Source organism: Odontesthes bonariensis, chromosome 11 (genome assembly GCF_027942865.1).
Source record: "Odontesthes bonariensis isolate fOdoBon6 chromosome 11, fOdoBon6.hap1, whole genome shotgun sequence".
Classification (NCBI taxonomy): Eukaryota; Metazoa; Chordata; class Actinopteri; order Atheriniformes; family Atherinopsidae; genus Odontesthes; species Odontesthes bonariensis.
This window is the reverse complement of record NC_134516.1, coordinates 12,884,458-12,910,923: the sequence shown is the minus strand read 5'-3', so window position 1 is coordinate 12,910,923 and position 26,466 is coordinate 12,884,458. Positions and strand designations below refer to the sequence as shown.

General features: G+C 41.6%; 1 protein-coding gene across 1 annotated transcript; it reads right to left on the bottom strand.

Moving 5' to 3' along the window:
- Positions 1-2,684: 2,684 nt before the first annotated feature.
- Positions 2,685-26,451, bottom strand: atp7b (ATPase copper transporting beta). The gene is made up of 21 exons (XM_075477576.1): positions 26,112-26,451; positions 16,219-16,984; positions 13,829-14,050; positions 13,590-13,753; positions 13,341-13,502; positions 13,181-13,254; positions 11,552-11,735; positions 11,191-11,424; positions 9,210-9,301; positions 8,999-9,126; positions 8,716-8,870; positions 8,469-8,603; positions 8,198-8,392; positions 6,900-7,082; positions 6,622-6,805; positions 5,579-5,719; positions 5,357-5,499; positions 4,674-4,877; positions 4,481-4,598; positions 4,233-4,335; positions 2,685-3,986 (listed from the first exon to the last, which is right to left on the bottom strand). Exons 1-21 carry the CDS (start codon positions 26,262-26,264, stop codon positions 3,707-3,709), a joined length of 4,020 nt encoding a protein of 1,339 aa, XP_075333691.1. The 5' UTR covers positions 26,265-26,451; the 3' UTR covers positions 2,685-3,706.
- Between the last annotated feature and the right edge of the window lie 15 nt (positions 26,452-26,466).

The window sequence follows — 26,466 nt, the reverse complement described above, 5'->3', positions numbered from 1 at the left end:
ACCAGAACTTCTGCCTCTAACACATGCAAAACTTTCATCACTCAAATTCACAAACGCACACATTTGTCGCTTGGCTTTCCGAAGGCATTCTGATTTTTCTTCCGAAGACAAACGACGGGGCAAACAGGTAGAGACAGACAATGACACATGGCTTGAGACACAAACAACATCTTCCAATGAATACAAACTCCAGCATACAATGCCTCACGGTGACTGTCTGTTCACCCAAACTGCACAGGAAGCGCTCGCTAATGACTCAGGGATTGAGCGAATGATGCCTCCTGAAAGACAGATGACTGAGATACATTCTTTTTTGGTTTATTTGTTTCTATATATTCCCGTTCACAATGTTTTTCCCCAAGAACATTTCTGTCATTTTAATATGCAAGTGACATAATGAAGGACACAAAAAGAAAAACTCATTAAAGGACCAGACCGTTTTTTTGACATTGGGCCCTTGATTTCACATTATAACATGATGTTCTACTCACCCCTGCTTGTTGTTGAACATTTGGAGCTGTTCCGAAGATATTCGAGAGGCGTCTGGCTGCTCTCTTGAGATATTCGGCCATGAAACGGTTTCCTATGGGCAACGTTATACAGGCACAAACTATGCTGTTTATAATTTATTAATTACTCTACACTAGCACTGATAACGTGGAGGTGCGTCGCTTACTTCAAAAAATCCGGGTTACTGTAATTTTGAATTTTTGTCGTAAAGTGGGTCTGTGGTAGTAGCACGATGATGACGTCAGTAACACCCACTTTACGACAAAAATTTTCAGAGTCCATGAGCATTAGTCTGCTTTAATAAAGACGCTCACCATCAGGAATTTAAATGAGCAAGTGACCGTAGCGGGCTTTTAGGATTATTGTCTAAATTACAATAAGACTGAGTTATTAAGTTCATGTAGACACCTTAATCGGACAAGAAATTGGATCGGATCGGATTACTTGCGACGAATCGTATCGGAGTATGACATGCTTTGTGCCTATGATTCGATTCATTCACCGCCATATATCCAAGGATAATTACCCAAATAATTGCTCAAATAAGGAGCAATTCAGTCTTATTGTAATTTAGCCAATAATCCGATCCTTTCAGTGCCATGTAACCCCACTGACTGTTTATTAATGTCGTTCAAGTTCATTATGAGGAACTCTGAGTGAATTTGTTAACATATCACATCTAGGCATACTTTTGCAGATTGAAAGCTTTTGTCCTGCGGGGGCAGCTTTCTGCTCGAAGACTTCATCTTTTATCCGCTCCTCTAGGTTCATCGGGTTGCCTTTGCAGGAAAATGGTCACTTGAGGATTTTCAGGCTCCTCGATTTGTGTCATGTGTGCAAATGTTTAATATATGCTGACATAATGGTGCCTCAGGGCTTTTTTCTCTGTTGTTTATTAAAACATTAAGTCAGGAAAACTGCCCTCTTCTGGGTAGTACTACTGTATGTAGCCTTTAGTTTATTTCACATCAAACAGAGAAAGTTCAAATTCAGTCTCTCCCTGCCTTAGATGTGCTTTAAAAAAATACTAAAATGAGACTGACACCCTCGTATTTTCTGTTAGAGGACTGTGTCTATGATTATTTTCCTACATATGTGCGTTCAGCCGCAGCCTCAAGCCTTAAAGTGGGCACAAATTCAGGTGGATAGCTGAGCAGACTACAAACTATTACACTTAAATGCTTTTGTACAGTAAATGGCATTAAGAGATCCTCAAACTGAAATGGGAAAATCCACCGACAGTCAGCATAAATGACCCAAAAACAAGCATTCGTAAAGCAAACCCACACCTGCCACTCACTAAAGCCGGTGGTTTATTTTATTCCCAAACTGATATCTGTTCCTCTAGGTAAGCGTTTGTTAAAGATGTGCAATGCTCTGGCATTTCCCACAAAAGGCAAGGAAAAAAGAAAGATGGAAGAAAAAGAGGCGATAGGTATGCTAAGAATTATAAAGCTACAAGTGCAACCAAAACAGCTGAGTCTGTCTTTTCTTCTAGGTCTTCTTGTCTGCAGTCAGTCATTATCGACCAATCAGATCAGGTCTTTCGTGTGGCGGGGCCTTTAAACCTGTGGTGATAAGAACTTTATTTTGGAGCCTCATACAGCTTTGGAATCCATCTTAACTTTTCCATTTATCCATCCATTTTCCATACCCTCTTTATCCAACTCAGGGTCCCCCCTTTGGACAAGAGGCAGGGTACATCCTGGACACATGAGACAAAAACAACCATGCACGCCCACAGTCGTTCCAAGATTAGATTTACAATCACCAAACAACCGAACACGTAAGTTAGGAAGCCAAAGTACCCAGGAAGAACACACACACGAGCATGGAAAACATGCAAACTCCACACAGAAAGGCTCCAGTTTGAGAGTCAAACCAAGAAAATTCTTGCTGTGAGGCGGCGGTGCTAAACGCAAACCAAACTGGTGTTGGAAATAATCTGTCATGACCACTGCAGCCAGTGTGGGACGCAGGCTTTCAATGAAAACCTGATATGGAACAGCTATGGAGACAACAAAGCATATTGATAAAGTTGATCTATTTCTCAGAACTTTAGGCTAATAGATTAGCATATTTTTGATCTCGTGTACCATCAGAAATGATCAAGATTTTGAAAACAAACAAAAGAACACCAGCGAAATAGGTTTGCTGCTATTTTTATTTGTTTGTGTGTGTGTGTGTGTGTGTGTGTGTGTTATGAAGCATTAGCGTAACACACAAACATACCTGCTTCCAGCTTCAATAAACACACACAGAAAAAAAAGATGAATTAAGCAGTAAAGGAGTGTGAGAAAAGAAAAAAAGAAGCACACAGCAGCTTAAATGTAATTGTGTGAGTATGAGCCTTATTTCTGAAGCCCCAAGTCAGTTAGCGGGACTTAATAAAAACTCCTTTGACTTGTCTTAGCATGTGTAATTAAACACATTAATAATGGCTTTGCTTGAAGTGTCCTTCCTTTACGGCCGTAGCTTATCAAAGCGCTGCTGCAAAAGAAGAGTCCACGATGATGTCTGAGAGCAAGACAAAGAGTCATATTTATAACCCTAAAGTCTATATATCTGCTGGCTTGTGAATAAGCTCATTCTTCGTGTTTAACTATAGAATCCATGTGTGGGGCCGTTTGATTAATGCCTCCCATTAATCATGGGAGATATTCTGGATTCTGGCATGAAATCCTGGACTCACTTGCCCGCCTTTTCACTCCTATTTTTAACATACAGTCGGTGAGGCTTTAAGCAGGATGAAAAGATTTGTTTTTTTTTTCTTGGACTGAGTTGTGCACACAAACAGATGAAACAGATGACTTTTACGATGAAACTGATTTTTCTCTGCCAATACATGCATTATTTTATAACCCCGCAGAACGACAAAGTCACTGACAGCCTTATCCAAACCGAAAACGGGCACAGCAGCTTTACTTTGAGTTGTGGATGTTGTAAAAGTGCATTTGTAGAGCAGTTTTTTTTTTTTAAAGATTTCATATCGCAGCATTCATCTATGTGGCTCCTTCTGCCTGGCACAAAATGCATCAGTAAGACTTGAGTGAAGGGAAGTGATTGATTAGAGCTCATGTGGATTCATAAAACCTAAAACTGCTGCAGGTGTTTCCTCAAAAATAAAAAGAGAATTAGACTATTTACATAAATACATTAAAACTTTACATGAAGAGCATCACTGAATTTGTTCCCTTTATAACACACTGAGGTCCTTTGCAGTCTGGTGTTTCAGGTGCGAGTCGCGGTCCTGCCCCGGGGCAGGTTTAATGGACGGCCCCTGGCTGGGCGGCCGGCTGGAGAGGCTCGCAGAGGTTGCGGTGCTCTGGCCCAGCTGTTCCCGAGTTGCGCTGCTCAGAGCCGGGCTTCGCCGTCGCCCATCCAGACCCAGGTGTGTGCTGATCTGAGACGAGCGAAGGCTCCTCATTTGGCCTCTTGCGCGACACTCATACAGCTCCACCGAGGTCTTCTTGTACCTGCAGGAAACAGGGCGTCATTATAAAAGGTTGCTGGAAATGCAATTTAAAGGGCTTTCTTTCTGTTGACACTTAAAGCTCTCCATCCACACACATGGTGTGCATTGTCAAGGTCTTAAAAAGGCCTCTATGAGCTTTTTTTATCTTCAGAAAAAAGTGTGGTATTTGTCATGCGACGTCCTCACATTATTCTCGGCGTATAACCCTTAGCATAAATACAAATAACGTAATTGTTTGTGGACTCACATCCTCAGCAGCAGAGAGGACAGAACCACAGATACAGACGAGGCGGCCATCGCAGCAGAGCCCATCCAGGGCTGAAGCACCAGGCCAACGGGCATGAATACACCTGCAGCCAACACAGGAAGGGACGAGAGTGAACAAGCCAACTCGTACTTATAGATTTAACTTTGCTATTTCAGGAGGAAGATTTTATTCGATACTTCAGCCAGACGAGCTGTAGGGATCTAACACAGGGTACGGTCAGGCCTCACCTGCAGCGACTGGGATCCCCAGAAGGTTGTAAATAAGAGCAAAGACAAAGTTGATCCTTATCCTGCGCACCGTCTTCTTTGACAGCTCGATGCAGGCCACCACGTCCAGCAGGTCGTTCTGGGGAGCGTGAAACCCCTCAGGTCAGACACTTTAAAGTCATCACTGCGTCCCTACAAACTGTCAGCCACCTACTCGGATCAGGACGATGTCAGCCGCCTCGATGGCCACGTCGGTGCCAGTGCCGATGGCGATGCCGACGTCAGCGGAGGCGAGGGCGGGCGAGTCGTTGACGCCGTCTCCCACCATGGCCACTCGCAGGCCTCTGTCCTGCAGCTCCTGCACTTTTGCCACCTTATGTGACGGCAGCACCTCGGCAAACACCTTCTTGATCCCCACCTGTAGCCGAACACACAAGAACACACAAAGTTGTGGCACATCCAGTCATTAATCTCCTCAATATATTTACCAAGAGCCTGTACAGGGCCTCGGTCTCCTGGTGACATTGTAAGATATATCTGCGTGTCATCTGCATAGATATGGTAGTTTATTTAGTTGTTTTTTATAATCTGTGCCAGTGGGAGCATGTAGATGTTATATAGAAGAGGTCCCAGGATGGAACCTTGGGGAACTCCATATGTGACTCTTGTGTGCTCAGATGTAAAGTTACCTATTGACACAAAGTACTTCCTGTTCTCCAAGTATGTTTTGAACCAGTTTAGTACAGTTCCGAAAAGACCCCGACCCACCCAGTTTTCCAGTCGTTTCAGTAATATATTGTGGTCAACTGTATCAAATGCAGCATGCACCTGTAGCCGAACACACCCTCTCATTTCATGTTAAAAACATCTCCAGTCGCCTTCCCACCAATCTGTTACCTGTGCTGCGATGGCTTTGGCTGTGCGCCTGTTGTCTCCCGTTATCATGACCACCTCGATGCCCATGCTGTTCAGCGTGTGCACCGCTAACGCTGACTCTGCTTTCACTGTGTCCGCGATGGCTAACATGGCACACAAAACACCTGCAGAGAACGCACATCGTACAATCAGGTCGAAATGAGGCACTGAAGCCACACAGTCTGCAGGTCGTCTTGCCCTCACCATCTATGGCCACCAGTACAGCTGTCTGCCCTTTTGTTTCGTGGCTCGACATGGCGGCGTCAAGGTCTGCTTTGATGTGGTGGCCGTTCCTCCTCATCCACTCCCTGTTCCCAATCAAGACCGAGTAACACGTTCGCTCAGCTAGAAGAAGAGAAATCATTCAGTTCAAACACAATACATACCCAGTAATATTCTTGTAATGTTTTAAATACTTGAACGTAGTTTTTCTAGAGAAGATAATTGTTTTGTATATGGGATTATTCTCCATCGACTCTTTTGGGCTTTCACATGCGCGAGCCTACAACCAGCCGGTGAGTTACATGCTGTTTATAAAGTTGTTTTGTAACGTCCCCATGCCAGTAATGTGAGAACCATGCATATGGTTTTGATGGTAAGGCTTGTGACTTTATTGTCGGATGGGTTATAAAGTGGTGTGACGTTTCTGCAGTGTGCAAGTTGTTGTTTTACGTGGAAGGGTTAGCGCTTGCCCCTTAGCCACCACGTATTAGCCTCGCATGACATGCTGTGCGGACAGAGCGATCTCCACACAGGGAGCACATATCTGGACCTCTCTGTGTCCTACTATCAGTATTTGACAACCTCTAGCAATGGAAACACGCTTCAAATGCCCCGGAGTTCCCCTTTAATACTGAGAGACTCTGCCTTTTTATAAAAAAGGTGCTCTTTTTATGAACAGTCATGTCACTGAATTGTTGCCAATTAACCTTATAAGTTGCAAGGTTTTCCTACAGCTGTTTCTTTTCAATACCACTTACTTTTCGTTGTCCCTGTCCCTTTAAACATTTGATATATTTTCTATGTTCCATTGTGACTGAAATATTGGCTTACGACATTTCATTTAAAATCATTGTCGTCTGTTTATGTTTGCATTTCACACCGGTTCCCAACTTCATTTTGGAGCTGCAAAACTGAACTGTCAGGGGTGACATGAATCATATATTCACACCTTTGTGTATATATTTCCCACAGAAAAAGGTTGAGCTACAATAAACAGATAGCACAGAATCAACAGGTAGACACACCTGTAGAGGTGGACTCCCCAGCAGAAAGCAGACTGCTTTCATCGGTGGTGACTCCTGGCAGCAGGAAACATTCGTCACTCTGCTGCAGCAGCAGATGCTCCACATTGGACACCCGGCAGCTGATCCCACAGCCAGGTACTGCCTGGAAGTCCTGGCAGTATCCCAGGACATCAGAGCCCAGCTCCTGTTGAACGCACTCTAGTTTAATTCGTGTACAGGTTTTCTAAATCTTTCCAGAGCGTTAAATGGCGCCAAGTGTGCAGAAACAAGCCTCTCACGTCTTTGCAGTGCTTGGCGACCGCTATGCCCAGAGGGTGTTCGCTGCTAGCCTCCGCCGTGCCGACCAGAGTTAGGATCTTTCTCAGGGGCATGCGGGCCACTTCCCACAGAACCAGTACGCGAGTCACTCGCGGCACGCCGTTTGTGATGGTGCCTGTCTTATCGAACATCACCGCGCCAATCTGAGAAAAAACACTCGGTAAGTCAAGTTATTGTTTTTCGCAGGTTCCTTCAGAGTCTCTTAAAAGGCTGGTGTGATGTCACAAGCTACAGTGATGTCATGACACAAAGTGAGTCACCTTCATATCACCCTGAGCAGACATCTGTGAGACATGCTGCTGGATTACTGCTCAGAAATAGCCTAAAAGGTTGATCAAATGAAGTTCCTGTGATCAAGCAGTAACATATCCAGCCACAGGAGGTCACTATTTGAGTAGAAAACAGAGTGATTTGGTACTAGAAAAATGGTTTCTGACTATAGAGTTACAGGACCAGAGATAAAACAACAGTCTTTTATGTATTCTGATATCTGTGAGACATTCTCTTGGAGCAAGTTTGACAAATATCACTTTCACTTTGAGGTTTGCATGCAGCAGGTTCTGTAGGCTTCTTCTTTTTCAAACCGTAAAGGGTCAACAGACATCCGACGTGACCAAGGTCACTAATCATGCATCTTAGTCTCAATAAAAGAAAAAAGTGTCGATAAACTACATAGTTTCAGTGTAAGTGCTGTTCATTGCCTAATACATCAACTGCTCTCAGGCTGATGAGGCTTATTGCTGAGTCAACAATGGCAGAACTAACTCAACTGGGAGAAAAAAAACTGTTGGAAAAGCCCATTAACAGTGCTGCGCAAAAGTCTCCATCCAACACTCATTTCTTTATATTTTGCTTTCAAGCAGCAAGACTTTCTTGTAATCTTTTAAAGTGGTCCTAAGCAACAGTCCCCCAGGCTCTGAGTAAAGTTCTTTCAAAGTTTTCCTTTGGACATTGGCCACTTTTTTGCTCATTTTCAGTCCACTCCGTATACCTCACCATATTTGGAGAAGCGTGTTTGTTTGGCTGACTTATGGATTAGTCAAGCAAAGAGGGCAGCTAACGCAAAGAGATGAACCTGTGTTTTGTCTTCACAGAACAGTCAACATAGCAAATAGCCACATTTAAATTTAATCTTTGGCACTTTGTTACTAGCAGCCTGTCCCAAAGACAGATCATTTATTTGTTTTCATTAGTCATAAATGAGGAGTGACTAAAGACTTTTGCATAGTCTTCAGAAATCAGATCTAAAGTGCATTGCCTTGTGAGCCATCTCCAGCGGCTCGCCTCCTTTAATGAGGATCCCATGCTGAGCTCCGACCCCTGTTCCCACCATCACAGCCGTCGGGGTCGCCAGCCCAAGAGAGCAGGGGCAGGCGATGGACAGAACCGTGATGGACGCCTGGAAAGCGAAGCGGACGATAACTTCGACTTTGGAGATGTTCTGGTTGTAGCCCTGCAAAGAGGAGCGTCAGAGAGCTTTGAGAGAGCTGCTTCTGTTTGCACGCTGAGACATTTGTACGCGCACCCACCGGGAAGTTCTCCTTCACAATGTCGAAGTTGACAAAACCGATGGCCAGCCATGCCACCAGCGTCAGCAGCGAAACGAGAATGATGAAGGGAACAAAGAAGCCGCTGAGTTTGTCTGCAAACTGCTGGATGGGGGCCTGAGGAAACACAGAGGGGCGAGACAAAAAACACTCACTTGCTTTTGGATAATGGACAAAAACGATCAAGAATTTCTAAGGGGCTGTTGTGAAAACGCAAACTGCCTCTCACCTTTGAGGTTTGTGCTTCTTCCACCAGTTTAACTATCTGAGACAGAGTTGTTTCGGAACCGACGTGAGTGGCCTCCACCAGAAGAGCACCGTGAGCGTTAATGGAGCCCGCGATGACCGGACTGCCCACCTTCTTACTAACAGGCATCGGCTCGCCTGACAGAAAGGAGGATGAACCAGGAGACGTAACAATTACAGTGATAACGAACGAGGGCCCATAACTCTGAACCTAAGCCTAAAATCTGCATCCAACTGCCATCACCAGCAGCTCCTCTTCCCCCTACCTGTAATTAAGGACTCATCTGCCATGGAGTTTCCCTCAATCACTTTCCCATCGACGGGGAACTTTCCTCCAGGGGCCACCTTCACGATGTCGCCCCGCTGGACCAGCTCCACCACCACCTGCTCCTCACTGAGGCGAACAGACGCACGAAAAGTTACAACGTCGTGTTGCAGCTGTGTTGCTCTGCAGGAGTTTGGTGATGTGCGTCTCACCTGACGACGGAGCGGTCAGGCCCCAAAGTGACCACCGTGGCGTCAGTGGCTTGCAGCGACATTAATTTGGCCAAAGCTTCCGAGGTTTTGCCCTGAAAATGTGAAAACAACACAAATCAATCTAAATAAACTAAAATTTCTGCTTTTCTTAACCCCTGCAGCGACAATATTGCTGTAAGCAGTTAATCTAATATCATATACATTATTTCATTTGGTTAAAGTTGAAAGATTGTTATAGTTTACAAACTGATAATTAGCCCAGATATGCATTACACATGTACAGCCTGAGCGTCACCGGGTTACTGGTCCTTCCTTCTTTGTGCTCTTTGTTGGCGCACTGTCAGAAGATCTGGTGTCACACTCTGCTGCACTCTGAGGCCTGTTCTTCTCTGATTTTAGGTTTGAGCTGGAGCACAGTGGAAGGGACGCTCTTGGAAGAGCTCGTTATAGCCAAACCTTTCTCATCTTCCCCTCTAATCTTCATCCTCTCTGAAATTATGTCAGCGATGCTTCTGCTGCCCGTTGAAACTTCTCCAAAGGGCCTTTTTCATCTGAGTTTTTTCTTCCCAAACCCTGCTCCTCTTTGTTGTAGGGAGGAGCTGTTGGAGCTTCTGTTCTTTAGCGACGCTTTTGATGCTATTGTGTACTGTAGATGGACTATTACAACTCTTCACAATTCTAAAGAGGCAGCTTTTTTGCAGGTTGCTGAACCTCTGCCCATCTTTACATCAGAAACTCTGCCTCTCTAAGGTGCTCTTTTTATACCCAATCATACTACTGACCTGTTGCCAATTAGCATAATTAGTTGCCACATGTTCCTCATAGTATTTCTCTTTAGGACCACCTACTTTTCCAGCTTTTTAGTTGCAATTTCTTTTGGCATGTTGCTGTCTCCACATTCAGAAAGAGCAAGTATTTTACATGAAATAATAAAATGTCTCACTTTCAACACCTGACGTGTTTTCCATTATCTATTGTGAGTAAAATATCAGCTCATGAGGTTTTAAAAATGATTGTGGCTGTGTTCGAAACCGTATACTTCTCCTACTCCCACTACTCATACTAACTTTTTGAGTTAGTATGTGAGTTTGAGTAAGCGAGAAGTTCCCGGATGCATACTAGATTCGCCGAAATGTTGAGCATGCATCATGAGGTTACTACTCATACTCAAACTACCCAAGATGCAACGTAAAGTGACGTCACAGATCGTCATTTCCTGTCAAAACGGCAGTTTCAAGCTAGCTACAACGAGGGTAGGTTCACTTCCTGTTTTCAAAACAAAAGCACCAATTGTATCGTAATGACTTTCCCTATGATAAAAGGCAACGGGTATTTTATTTTGTGAAAATAACCGGAAGTGCGTTGCTCACTGCAGCTAGCTTTAGTAGCGTCGAATTCGTGGGAACAAAATTGTAAATAGCCGGTATTTTGGCAGGTTTTCAACACGTTGGGGATCTAAACGACTACTTTCTCGCCTGAAAATGTTTCAAATGTTGCTAAAGTTTACAGTTTAGAGCTTAAGCGAAATCAGCTTCAGGCCGGCTGATTTCGGCTCGGGCAGGAGCGAAATGCATTGTGGGTAAACGCTCTGCATACTGTCTGATCGATCAGTATGCCGTATGCAGAATAGAAGTGTGCAGTATGTAGTATGTAGAATGCAGTTTCGAACACAGTCTGTGTTCTGATTTATTTATATTTCACGCAGTGTCGTGGTCGTGTGACCAGAGGTCCTTCCAGTTTCTGCCTCAGGTGATCTCTGTCTAACCTCTCTATGAAAGCAGATTTCAGAATCAAATCTAACGCATGACTGCGTTACAGCATCAGCTGATGCTTCGTAAATCATTGACCATAATAACTACAGATCTACAAAAACATCTCAGGCTGTTCAAACACACTCTGATGAGTCATCAAAACACTACAATAAAGGCTCGGGTTCCACACCAACATGTTGAAGTATGAGCTTTTCTTGCTTTTGTGTTACCTTGGCGATGTGCTCCAGCCACCGTCCCAGAGCGATGAACACAAAGAGCATAGGCGGAGTGTCGAAAAACGTGACGGGGCTTTGGCTGGCCCGCTCTGCCATGGCGACGATGAGGACCACGCAGGAGTAAATGTAGGCGATGGAAGTGGCCAACACTATCAGGACGTCCATGTTGGCCGTGCGGTGTCTTAATGAGCGATACGCCTGGATGTAGAAGTACCGGCCACCAAAAATCTGAGGATAAGGAGGCACAGAAATTTTTCTTGTTTCCTTCATGGTCGGAGGTGAAGCTTATTTTCTACAAACGACTTATAAAGAGACCTGCAGGGTCTCAGTCCTCCACACGATGTTTCCCCCTCACCTGCACGGGTGTACAGAGCAGGAAAAAAGCCAGGTTAAGGAGGGAGAGGCCCGGCAGCACATTCTGCTCCTCGGGCATGGCGCCTCCATGTTCCTGGTGTTGGCTGTCCATCACCATCATGTATATCATGAGGCCCATGGCGGGCAGGCCAAAAACAAGGCTGAACAGGAAGGAGTTCTTCCACCTGGAGAAGCCACAGAAATGGAACACATCTAGTCTACCTGCTGGCACTCGTTTTCATCGAAATACAGTCTGAGGTGGTTTCTAGAGTCCAGACTCTGATGGATTGAAACCATCTTCTGCCAAGATGTTTTTTCCTGATTACGCTCATATCTGAAATTGTGTTGTTTTTCAACACAAAACAGACAGCGTGACGTTCTATCCACACTGCTTTAGCTGCAAACTTTCTCACAGCAAAGAAAAACAGCAAAAGTCTTGGTTGACCTCATGAATCCTTTGCAGAACAGTCATATTCTAGAAACAGATTTATGAATCTACTACAATAAAAACATAATTGTGCCCTACATGTCTTTATTTTGACTATTCATCAAAGTAATACTTATAATTACACAATCTCATAATAATCAGAATCATGTTATATTTGTCATTGTAGTGCAATAAGGCAATTCAAAATAGATGCTCATTTTGACTAATGAAGATTTAAAGTGATACTCCGGAGTAGATTCAACCTGGGGTCATTTGAACTGTGATATCCAACCAAGTAGCCCACCCGCAGTTTTTTCGATATTGGCTGAACATCAGCTGAGTTACAGAGTTATCCCGAATAGCTTCGTACAAGGGTTAATGGATCCTGGTCCGTATCTCCAAAATTACCACACTAAAATCACATGCCATGACACCAAACTTCTACAGTAGTACAAATATGGTCTGTACTCACCAAACGATGCATTTGGAAGTTTGAAAATAGTCCAGGAGTTTATTATTATCAACACAAGCCTGATAGCTTCTCTGCAGCTAAAGCTGCGTCGACGTCACTTCTGGGAGCTGGGAGCTTCAAAGTAAGATGAGGGTTGATCTACTACTGTAGACAACAAAGTATATGCTATATTCTACATGTTTTTTTATGTTGTAGAGTTGTGAAATTATTTTATCAATGGAGAAATTGAGCAGCCTTGCTTTGTTGTCTACAGTAGTAGATCAACCCTCATCTTATTTTGAAGCTCCCAGATCAAGGAAGTGACGTCGACGCAGCTTTAGCTGCAGAGAAGCTATCAGGCTTGTGTTGATAATAATAAACTCCTGGACTATTTTCAAACTTCCAAATGCATCGTTTGGTGAGTACAGACCATATTTGTACTACTGTAGAAGTTTGGTGTCATGGCATGTGATTTTAGTGTGGTAATTTTGGAGATACGGACCAGGATCCATTAACCCTTGTACAAAGCTATTCGGGATAACTCAGTAACTCAGCTGATGTTCAGCCAATATCGAAAAAACTGCGGGTGGGCTACTTGGCTGGATATCACGGTTCAAATGACCCCAGGTTGAATCTACTCCGGAGTATCACTTTAACAATACAGAACTCATTTCACACGTTTTTAACTGAAACCTGCTTCATCTACAAGTGAATTTGCCTATACAAACGACCATCTTAAATCAGATACTTGCTGTCGAATTTCTTCTTTGTGATCGAGGTTGTTTTTGAACCCCTTTTTCACCAGACTGGCCTCAAATCCAAGGCTCTGCAAAAAAAAAGAGAAAGCAAGTGATTTCATCACGTCGAAACAAATAAGAGTATTTTAAGAAAAGACCTTTAAACTCTGAATACCTGAATGATTCTGATGACATCTCGCCCTCCGAGCACCTCTGGGTCAAATTGGATATCTGCTTTTTCGGTTGCCAGGGCAACTGAAGCCCTGAAGATCCCCTTGGTTGCAGTGAGCTTGGACTCGATGTTGTGGACACATGAAGCACATGTCATGCCTGTAATCTGCAGGTGAAGAGAGGCAAAAAATACACAACTTGTATGGCTGTTTTGGGACGTCAAAGTAAATAGCGCAATGTTATGTTGACTCACAGTGAGGTCCAGTTTTCCTTGTGTTATCGCGTTGTCCTCAATCAGTTTGGCACCAAAGCCTAAGTCCTCTATGAGCTGCGTCACAGCGGCAGCTTCCAGGACGTCTGCATCGTACTTCACCTCCGCCTTTCCAGCCATTAGTGACACCAACACTGCGATGATTCCTGCGAGTCAAAGTGAAAACGCTGTCAAAAAAACCCGACTGAACTGAGTCAGTGACCCTCCTTCTCAAAACTCACCCCTGTGTTTGAGCAGCTGTCTTTCGATGTTGGCCACACAGGAGGCGCAGGTCATTCCCGTCACACTGATAAAGCATTTCTGTACCTTCTTCTCGGGAGAGTTTGGATGGCGGCTTGCGAAGTTTGCCTGTGATCCGGAGCCGTTGCTGACCCCTGCCCTGCTGGGTGACTGCAGCTCGGGAGGATCTTGCTTTTTATGACTCTGTGTGCTCTTTTCATGTTCTGAAATGAAGAGGAACCGCATCAGAATGACAAAGTGCCTCCATACGTAACCATAAATCTTAAGCAGCATATGTCTAAAACTGCATCATTTTTATGTAGCTTGTCCTAGTTCAGTGCTTCCGAAAACCTGGAGTGCAGAACTCTACGATGACAGCTGAAATTATAAAAAAAAAAAAAAAAGGCACAAGGAAGAATCTGCTTATAATCCGCCCAAGTTAATTCCCCATCTTGGCAAGCTGGTTTTCTCATTAAAGCCCCGGCCAGGCGTAAGAACACTCTGAGTCGCACTGGAGAGCATACTTGTCTAGTTTCCACGGCAACTGTGGTTTCATGCAAGTCTTTTTGCAAATCCATTGTACTGATGCTTCAATTTGCGGGATTTCCTTTCTATGTTCGTAGTGTTTTTGATCAATTTAGTCTCCGGAGAGCATCTTCACATGTCACGCACCAGATTTCTTGGGTCAGGATGGCACACATTGCTTGAATGCCATTAAACAAATGTTGTACAAGGGCATTTAACAAAGGGCACTTGTCTACCTCAAGCTTGGCGGGCTGAAAAAAAGCATTTGAGAGCAACCTGTGTTCCTAAATCAACTCCTCGAAAAGAAGGGGACAGTTTTTCCTGTTTGTTCAAATAAAAATGGTACAACGTACCAGGAGCCTCTATTTAAAGTTACTTTTAATATTTGCTGTTGGAACATCACTCAACTGACATTAGGGAGATGCAAAATAACTCTAAAAGCTGAACAAATTAGACACTAATCAACCATAAAAGGAGGCCACTAATGGCAAAATTAATCACACAAACCAAAAAGAGACGAAATGATCACAATGAGAGGCAAATAAATTGCAGATTATACGGCCAATTCAAGATGCAAAACCTCAAAATGCTGCAAAATGACTAGAGACATTAAAACAGATCACAAAGATACTGAAATATAGAAAAAGAGGTGTGAAATGACTGCAAAGAGTAAACACAAAGAGGACAATAGACCCCAAAGACCTGTAAATAACTACAAAGAGAACCAAAACTGTTCATCAAAAGGTGGAACAGGAGAAGCAAAAGGAGCACAGAGACACGGAACGACCGCCAAAATCAAATAAATGATTAAAAACTATACAAAAAAAACCACAAACTGGCCTGAATGCAAAAAAAGAGATCCGAAACAGAATAACAGCAGATGCAGAATAACCTGCGAGCAGAATAACTAAACCAGAAACAAACAATAAGTGATAACAACACATATATATTTTTATTATTATATATATGATATTAAAAATCCAAAAAGATAAACAAACTCATGGAACTGTGGGAAAAGCAAAAAAGAATGGGTCAAAGTGAATGAATACAAATAGATTCAGCGTGGCTGCAAGACGCAAAAAGTCATCTGAAAGAGATCGAAAAAACCTTAACACCTGATATATACATAAATATGTGTCCAAAATGAGGATATACAAACTATGTCATCTTACGTTTAACATAAAATAATGCAGATATTTCCAAATGGATAAAAACCTGACAAAAGTAATCAAGCAAAGGCTGATTTTAGCCCCCCCCCCCAGTCTACTGGAATATGCACATAAACTTATTACAAAACGAGACATAAGTTAAGAGGTTGATCTGTCTCGGTTTCGTCAGTTTTGTGAAAGATGTTATAAGACATTCGTGTTACAATGGTACAAGGATTAGCCTACCATCATTTCAATAGCAAGTTTGGACAAACTTCCAATGAAATTTGAACTTGAAAGAGTTCAAAATGTTATAATAAGTTTGACAGTCATATTAGTTGTTTGTTAGCCTGCTTGCTAATTTGGTTTACCCAACTTTCGGCCACAGATTGTGGACTTTCCTTTTTAATGTACTCGAAGCAAAAACCTGGACACATTTAGGGGAACTTCATTGCTCTCCACCTGACATGTTGGAACATCTTATTCAACTGGAGCAAAACTGCAGTCTTTAAAAAGGTGTATTTACTGTAAGCTAACTTAAGCTAAGTTATGCTAATTCTCAACTGACGTTAGTTTCATGATGACAATCCTCTCATCTAACTCTTCTCTAAACCAGTTGGATTGAACTGGGTTGTAAATGGTTTTGATTGGATTGAGCTGGACTATATTAATTGGACTTGTACTGAACTTCTTTACTTTCTCTGTTAAGTCTCTCCTACCTTTAAGAGATGCATCGAAGCCCATGTCCTCTATAACAGCCCTAAGCTGCTCCGGCTCCGTCAGACTCGGGTCAAAATGTATCGTTCCCTTTTCCTCCTTCAGAGACACCGTTATGGACTTCACGCCGCTCATCTGAGAGATCCTGCCTTCTATGGACTGCACACAGGAGCTGCAAGTCATCCCTACAATCCAAACGGTTACAGTCTGGGTGGTCACGTTCAAGTGGTCAATCTGCCAGTAGCCTAAATCTCCATTGGGTGGATCCTCATGTGATAAGGTGGCGTCGAACCCCATGTCCTCAATCTTGTCTCTCAGCTCCTGTTGTGCAACAAATACAGGCTGAAACACAATCACAGCCACACTGTCCTGAAGAGACACCTGAATATGCGAAACCCCTGGCAGCGCTCCAATCTGTCCCTCAATGGACTGCACGCAGGACTGGCAGTGCATGCCATCCACCTTGATCTTCACTGCTGCCTCCACACCGCATCCCAGAGACTGGAGCTGCACAGCGATCTCTTTGGTTGTAGTAACTGAGGTATCATAGTCCACCTGGACCAAACTGTCAGGTACAGACCAAATGACAGCAAGTACTCCATTCAGGCTGATGAGTGTGGTTTCCACAGCTTGGTGCTCCGAGGTGAGTCCCAAGAGTTTAAAAGTGGCTCTGGAGGCAAGTTTTGGTGAAGGATAGAGCTCGCTCTGGCTCCCATACTCGTAGGCCAAGTTGTCGAAGCCTCGTTTCTGGATGACAGGGCCGTTCACCTGCAAGGATGAAAGCAAAAGTGTATCAGTTCAGACTTTTTCTGCTCTAGAAAAAAGGTAATGTAGGGAATTTCTTAATGTGGGCAATCCTGAACCGTAGATTTGTAAAATAAATCAATAAATAAGGGAAAAAAAAAATTTAAACTGGGGACTTGGGATCGAACAGTATCTTAGAAGTGAGGAATGCATTGGGGGCCAATGCAGGGTCAAGTGTCCACTTCATTTCATAGACTGGGGAAGTAGGTAAATCAGACATGCAACCTTTGGATTGAAGGCTAACCAGTATAATAACTAAGAATCACGAGAAAGAGAAAAATTATATTTCCTTATAGTTATGAGATAGATTTTCTGTTGTAATGGGAATTATGAGAATATGTTGCTGTAACGCTAAAAAATATGTCACAATTATGGCAAATGTTTGTAGTTAAGCTAGTTTAGCTTTGTTATAAGAAATTAACTTAATAATTTGTATATTTTTTCCTATAAATACGAGCCACATATGTGATGGTGACATTTTCTATATCTCCTCATTTCTTGTGATTTCAATAAAACAGAATCTCACAATGAAAAGATTTTCATACAAAAATTATAATATCAGTTTCTCACTATATATTTTTTTCTACAGTCTTACTATAGTAATTTTTTCAACTTTTTCTATAACTCCCTGTTTATTAAAGCCAACCTGGGACATTGCAGACTAAAATTGGTGACATCTGCAGGTTTCAGGCACTGTGACACAAATCTAACTTCAAGTTATATTGAGTTCATCAATAAACGTAAGAGTCTGAGTTGAGTTTGACTCCCCACGTGAACAGGAACAGGACAGAACAGGAATACTTTAATCCATGCTGCCTGGGCTGGTTTCTTTTTAAACACAGAATTAGTTTCCGGTTGTGGGACAGATTTCTGTTCTCAAGCACCAACTGAGCCTGAACTGTATGAGGAGACAGTGGACCAGCTCGGATATACACAGGTTAATTACAGTTAGATATTATCAACCCCCTGTCATCTAAAAAGGGGGGGTTACACCCACCCAGCAGAGCCAGTTAGTGGCCTAAAAACCTCATGACTGGCCCTTTACTAAGCCTCCTTGCGTGACTCTGCTTAAAGGCACCTCATTGAGCTGAAGAGAAAAGTCAACCCACATGAAAAGCTGTACAGTGAAGAGACTTAGACACATTAGGCTAAAGTTCCTTTATTCCTGTGTCATTATGTTATACTTTATTTTAAAAAATGAAAAAATAAACTGAGAAAAATGTCTCACAGGCTGGTTTCAAAGAATCACCCACTGAGATATGGGCTCAGCATATCTGCAGCACACCATCTCAAATGGGACTTAAACCCATTATCCTTGAATCAGGAGGCCAGTCCCTTATCCACAGGCCATTAAGGCAACACTATATGTGCTCAGTATCACATTTGTCAACTCATATGAAGCTGCAAAAGTCCTAGAGGTGGTATAATTGTATACAGTCCTGCTTGGTACAGGTTATTTAGCTTTATTTGACCAGAAAGTGCCTTTGTGATCAAATATGTCTTTTGCAAGAGATCTGGTTATGATGGTAGTAGCCAAATACTGGAGTAACAGCCAAGTTAATATAGTTGCCGGAAGAATATGCAAGAAATCTTCCGCTAAACAGAACAGAAGAAGACAAGTCCAAAAACTACCCACTCCAGTTAGTTTCAACATGCAGTAAATTATTGCTGGGCTGCCTCAACACGGAAATGATAGCCTACAAATGCTAATGGCTAGCCTTTCCGTGCTATTGCGGCCGAAAAAGTTTGACTACAGTTAGTCACCAGCTCAAAGATGCTAGTTGTAAGCCTCTCTCAGTGCTAATGCAAAGCCGATTGGCGTTTTTTTTCTGACCGTTCCCAAAGTAATAATATATAACAGTTTGAGGTCAGGAGAGTTTTGAGGTGGAGTTACACACAAGTTTAATGCCTTGTGTTCACCTATGTGTGTTTTTAGGCCGTAATTCCATCTAATATACTGACTATAGGCCTCTTCGAAAAGAAGATTTAAGCAGTTTACCTGTCCAGTGTTGTGAAATATGTGCATGGAATTACAGCAATAGTACAACACTACAAGGATAGACGTAGCCCTCATTAAAAGATGTTGGTCTGCTTTGTAGTTGTTTTTGTTAAAGACTTTGTTGAAAGACGCATGAACCACTCAGTGCGTACGTTACACGGCTTCGGATCATTTCAATACCAATGTTGGTTTCATGCAGCTTTGCAGTCTTCAGCTGAATGTCTTAAAATGTAGTAATCAGTTTTGGTTTCATGCTAGTAGCGTGTTAGCCTGTGAGCTTCTTTGTTTATTCAACTTCCTAGCTCAGCAAGTGCTGTCTCTCCAAAACCCGCCACAAAAATTAAAAGTTCTTAGATATGCGTCAAGCAAATTTAAGTGGGGTAAAAAATTCTTTTTTTTTTTAAATATTTGCATCGAAAAAGACCAAAGTTAAGCATTGCATGCTGTATATCACCAAAAATTCAGTACAAAGAAATTTACGGATATAAACTAGAAAAATACTCCTATAGGTTTGATAAACCTTTAATGGGGTCTGAGCCCATTTTGGTTATTTTTGATTACTTTTGATTTTGCCTTTTTATACCACAAAAAAAAAAGTTTCTTTTTTTTTTTCAGCACAACTTCATCTGTATACATGCTAGCTCCAGGTGACCTAGTTTGTTTTCTGTGGCGCCGTTATGACGTATACCTAATATACCTTATTTTGTGAGGTATATGCGTGATCATATACCTCAGAGGGTTAAAACCGATTCCAATTCAATGAATCATACTTTTAATGACCTAAAAATATAAATATATATACTGTATCTATTGTAGTATTCATTGTTTTTTGTCAGATCTGTGAAATCATGGCTACGCCCACAAAACACATTCTAAAATGATTATTAATGTCCAACTCAAAGGCACCAAATAAGCTCCTTATACGATAAAGTCAAGCTCAAATTAATAAATTCAGCATACAGCATTTTCTCATTAACGGGCTATTAAATTTTAGATCAAATTAGTCCTCTGGAGCAAAACGGTTACATACAACAAATCCCCTTCATGCTCAGTTTTATAATGACAAATATCTCTGGGAAGACAACTACAGCTGTGTTTTACAGCACATATAGAGTAATCCAAACACTGAAATGTTTGCTGTTCAAAGTACATCAACACTCTCATAAATCACGCACTCAATGGAAATATCTGAGAAAACTTCAAATGTTTCCACCATCCTCTAAATCTCCAGTGTTTCAACAGCAGTATGATTCTATTTATATTGCGCAACAAACCTGTATTTCGTGGTTCATTTGTCTTTTACAACCTGTGACTCCAACAAAAGAAAAGACTTGTCAAACAAAGTAATAAAAAGGGATTTTACAGTGTAAAGTTCTGTTTATAAAGGAACAATACAAGGTTTTTATCTTAACAGGTTGTTTAAAGCCATCCATACAGCACAACATACTAAGAGTGGCTTAAAGTTGTTTTTCTAGTTTTTTTTTCTTATATCCTATTTTCTCTAAATTAGTTTGTATTTATATATCAATATCTATTCATATAGTACTTGCTGACAAATGCGTATCAATCAAACACGGCATCAAAAATTTAAGCAACTTACATTCTTCCTTTGGGACAAATCATGAATGAATACACACTACTGTAGTCTACCAAAGCACCGTTTATTCTTATTCATTCTTTCTTAATTTATTCTTATGTGAATCACTATGGACATTTTAACCATTTAACATGATTCTGTGGCATTTAAATTAGAAGTTGTAGAGGGTTAAAGAGAGAAGTACATTCATGCAGAAACAGAAGTTGCAAAAAGGGGTTAACTGAATAATCTTACTTCAGATATGCTACTAATTAAAAAACATTTGGAAAATTATTGCAGGCCACAGAAGTTATTTACAACTATTTCAGATAATTCCTGTCTCACACCTTGATGTCTTTTTTTTAACACTGCATATAAACATGTTCTGGGTTGTGTCATGTATTCATACAGATATGGCTGTTGCACTAATCAAATAATTTAACAGAAATAATTTGCCTGTGAACATGGAAATGGCCAGTATTAATGCAGTAACCTGAAGGCAGCATGAGTAGAATGTGATTCAAAACAGTATTTAAATGGATTTTTCTTTTTTTTTTTTAAATGTTTACAGCTTAAAATGTATCGTTTATTTAAACTGTAAGAAAGCTAAACCAGTGTGTACATGACAGAATGTTGTTGCCAAAACCCAATTTACCCACTTCTGTTTGTTGTTAAATTACATATGTGAGCAAAATTTGTTTCAAAGCAGCAGATGGTTTGGAGCTGCAACCCTCGCCGGAGCCTATCACAGCTGTCATTGGGCGACACGTCGCCAGTCCATCACAGCGCATAAAAATGTATTTCTGAATGAATAAATTACTAAATTAAAACTAGATAAATAAATAAACTTTTTAAAAAATTAACGATAACTGAGGCTACGATATCAGGAAAATATGCAGTATGCAATATTAGCGTTGCCTGTTGTGATAAAAATATGAAGCATGATGCAAACCCGTCCTTCAAATCTCAATTGAAAAACATCTTTGTGATATTGACGCAGCTTATTCATCTTCATTTATTTATTCTTTTTATTTGGACTTAATCCGGTTCCCTATAAAACCTCCCCAGCTGATTGATTAAATATTTTTGTATATCGTACTACAGAAATTTTATGCCTTAGTACACAAATTAGATTAGCTTCTATCAAATTTAAGCGTTACGTTTCATTTAAACAATACATTTACGGATCCTTGTCAGAACTATGAAAATAGGAATTCCAGCATGGTTTTGTTTCTGTTTTATTTTTACTTATGAGAATTATGCAGGCGACTAGTCATAATGGTGACTGGTCAATGGTTTCATCAAGGAGACGTGCTAATTTGGTCTTGTTTAACAGACCTTTGCTCTACAAGAGTCACAAGGTCCAAAAAGATGAAACACTTGATATATTACACAAAAACAACTTGTTACGTTCAGGTTTGGACTATTCGACTTCTTTCCATACTTTAGTATAATCTAAAATTGTGCTTATATCTAACCACAACAATATGGTCATTAGAATCGCAATTACCATACTGTAAATACAACCCCAATTCTCAATAGAACACACCAAATGTTGAAAGTGAGACATCTTATTGTTTCATGAAAAATATAAGCTCATCCCGAATTTGCTGGCAGCAACGTGTCTCAAAAACACTGGAAAAGTAAGTGGTACTAAAAAGAAACAGCAGGAAAAGCATGATGCAACGAATTGCGTTAACTGTCGACAGGTCAGTAACATGAAGGACAGAAAAAGAGCACCTTAAAGAAGTCGAGTCTCATAGAAGTAAAGATGGGCAGAGGTTCAGCCTTCTGCAAAAACTGCGTCTACAATTTGTGGAGCAATTTCAGAAAAAAGTTCCTAAATGTAAGATTAAGATTGAATAATAAATCATCAACACTCCATTAAATGATTCACGGTATCTGGTGGCATCACTAAGCGCAAGGGACGCAGCTGAAAATCTATACGAGATGCCCATCTTTGGGCACTCAGGCAGCAGAAACAAAACTCCTTCTTTTATGTTTTATGGGTTGTTTATGTGAATTTCTGCCGGAGGTACTGCTTTACAGGAGAAGTGATGATTGTTATAATAAAGATATTAATCTAACCATCGCCATGACAATCAGAGATTCCCATAGAGACATAATGTAGGAACAGCTTTCTCTGCACAGACAGTCAGTCAGCTGACTTTTATTGTTGTGCTTATAACAGGAGTTCTGTGTTTTTGTTTGCCGTTTTAGGATGCATTTAATCCAATGTTCAATCATAGATTTGATTCAAGTGAACAGTTTGAATGTCATTAGTTTTCATTAGGGAGTAAAAATCCATGAGGATAGAGAACATGTTGTAAAATCATAGACCGTGTAAGATATTAAGGTTGACCGGAGGCTCTTTGCACTCTTGGTTTGTTCACTCAACCAAAAAGAGTTTAGGGGAATGTTGCTAAAATATTAGTTTTGTAACTGTTCACACTCTATGGAAGACGTCACATAAGGACCATCCCTTCCACAGTATATGTAAACTCCTGAGTTTGGAAAACAGACTTGGGATATGAACTCTTTCCTTTCGTCCAGGTGGTTATGGGTTCATCCTTTTTTTTCTGATTTGTCCTGGTCAGGGTCACTGGAGAATATCACAGGCTGTCGTAAGGTGAGAAGTCCCTGAACACATCACTGACTGGTGCATAAGCGTACACTACTCAAGGCCAGAATAAAGCACAGGTCTAGTCCATGGTTTTCAACTGAGCTATCAACCTCATAGTTGGTAAAAAAAAAAAAAAAAAAAGCTTGATATTTAGCCAGATACGCGAAAGAATCCTATCGGTCTTTATTCAACCCTTGCGAGAAAAAGCTAATTCCCATTTATCTCAATCTAGTCTCAAGATCTTCCTCTAAACCCTCTAAATTTTGGAAGGTGATTAAGTCTTTAAACAGCAGCTCCCCTCACTTATTATCCACCACGATGAACTCTGAAAGAAATGTACTTCATGATCACTCGGAAATCTGTTCTGGTCACAACGGACCCTTTGCTGCTGCTGGTCACATGGTAAAATGCACAGAAAGTGGATATATTTACCCTTCTATATTGATGCAATCCTTCAGAATTTTGCTTCAACATTAAATTGATCCCTTCCCTCAGTGAAGTTATAAAAGCCCTTCAGAATATCGATTTAAAGACATCTGCTGGTGTAAGATTATTTAGATCCTTTGTTCTATCTTCCTTTCTCAGTTGTTGCTGAACGAACGACTCATATGTTTAATCTTTCGACCCACGCTGGCATCGTGCCCCAGAAACTGTCAGCGATGATTGGCACCAGTCGTTCAGAGTTGTATCGATAACCACAGGTGTTCCGCAAGGTTCAATTTTAGGTCCGGTTGACTTTACAATTTATATCATTAACACTGTATCGCTTTTTAATGACTGTTACATTCACTTTGTGTGCAGATGATACAATCTTATACAGCGCAATGCATAAACTGTGACAATCATTTAGCATTCTCCACAATGTGACTGACAGCCTCAGACTTGTACGAAATGCACACAGAAGTAAGTATTTGTTGTTCCCCAGAGCCAGATGTGATGAATGCAGTAATCTGTGGCTGTAAGACATGATAAACATTCACGACTGTTCATCTATAAAAGCCCTCATTGGAAAGCCACCATAATATTTAAAGGAAAACATCGGAAAATTTCAATTTTCCTATTTTCCCTGACACCTGTCCCCCAAAATCGATTTCTCACACTGTTTTACATTATTCAACCCATAACCTTGCGCTCCCAGATTTTTTCACTTCTGGCCATGGGCGCAGCCATGTTCAGCCACATCCGGGCATATTTTACGTCAGAAATGCAATTCTACTTGTGCAGCGGAAATAAAATTCTACTTGTGTGGCGGGAGTGTGCTCTAACAAAGTGTAGAGTGTAACTTGGAAATACACAATGATTGAATACTACCTGTATATAGTAGAATTAGAAATTATTTTTATTTCAACATGTATGTTCACATATATCTGTAGTGATAGTCTACAACTGCCTCGTCGGCGTGAAGGAAACCCTTGTAGGTCCCGTCCTGCGACTCATATTTATCCCTGATCGCCCACACCGCACAGGAGGGAATCACTCTTCGGAAGCGCTTCCCAAGTCTCCCATGGAGAAAGTAGGTCACCTGCCGGTAGGCCTGGAAACGGTACACAAGGTTGGGCATGGGGTCCGGAAACGCCTCACAGCTCGTGGATACAACCGGTGAGTCGTTAGCATTTGGCGGCGGTGCCGCGGCTGCTGCGACAGCCACTTGTCCATCCTTATTTTTAGCCTTATCCGACCATCTCGGCTGATGGCTATAAGCTAACATAACTTGGATCGAGAGGCTGATCATGATCTGACTCGGACTCAGGCGAAACTTCGCATTCTATCTCCGGGTCCGAGTCAGACCAAGACAGTTCGTAAGTGTCTTCCATTGCTGTAGAAAAAATGTTTGCATTTCTGACGTCATGTTGAGTGAACATGGCGGCGCTAGGGAGAGAGCCAGAGCGGTATAACTTGAATTTCAAACATTCGCGAATGTTACTCTCTCGGGCTGACAAATGTAAACAGTGTGAGAAATCAATTTTGGGGAACATGTACCAGGGAAAATAGTAAATTTGAAACTTTCCGGCGTTTTCCTTTAACAGCACCTCTTGACTGGTCTGGACCATCACAGACCAGATCAAATGACTGGCTTTTATTACAACAGCCTCGGTCTCCGTGTGCTTTTTGGCTTTTATGCTCCAATCATGTGGAACTCTGTCCAAACTCCTCGAAAACCCTTTTTGTTTTCTTCCTCTTTATTAATGGTGACAAGTTGTTTTGTCACAATACTTGTTATATTTAATTACATTTTTTTAAATTACATCGTACTTTGGTTGCATCGCAGTGACTTTATGGACTTTATTTTCTATAATTTTTCTGATTTTATGTGCACGTTTTTTCCCTTTTATTGAAAGTCACTGTGTGGTTTTAATGGCTTGCGTTGTGCTCCATTTGTGTTACTCTACTTCACTGTAAATGAGGGCAAGCTCTCAGTAGTTTTTCTAGTTTGAAAATAAAGGAATAGAATAAATAACTTGAAAACATCTGTCAATACAGAAAAACAAGTTTATCCTGAGGTACGGTAGATATTCCAAACGCCTTTATGCAACTTTGGTCTTGAGGAACATCATTCTAAAAAAAAAAAATTAAAAAAATTTGACACTTCTTGTCCAAAGAATCTTCCCACTGACCTAGTGTCAATTCACTTAATTAGCCGTGACATGTTCCAGAGTTTTCTATCAACATTGCACAACTCTATTAGGGAATTATTACTTTATTTATATATAAATATGTAGCTGCCACCGACTCTAGTATACATTTAAAATACAATAATGTTTCTTAGAACAAGTGCCTCACAACTGCGCTCGAGCATGTTGTGTACCGTGGCAAATCAAAACTTTCCAAATAACTCTCAACAGGTCAAGAAAGTTTGAAGAGGATAATCGGGGCAGATGTTCCGGAGGCCTACCGTCAGTGCGTCCGCGCAGAGTCTCGTGTCGCAGCACGCGGGGTGGACGCCACAGGTGCAGCCCGTCTGGCAGCCACATTCAACCATACATATCTGCTCCGCGGCGGCGGCCGGCGGCCTGGACAGATTTCTGGGCGACTTGGGCGAAAACATTTCTTGGAGCTCCCGTGGCGACGTTTGGCTTATCACCACAAGTCAATGTCGGAGGGCGAAAGTCCGTGGAGGGGGAAAGAGCTCGTTCCAGGAGATAACAGGAGCGCAGCGCGCGCCGTTGTAACGTCATTTTTTTTCTTTTTTTTCTTTTAAATGCCGACCTCACCTCCCCGTTGGGACTCGTGAAGACAGGGTGGCCAAA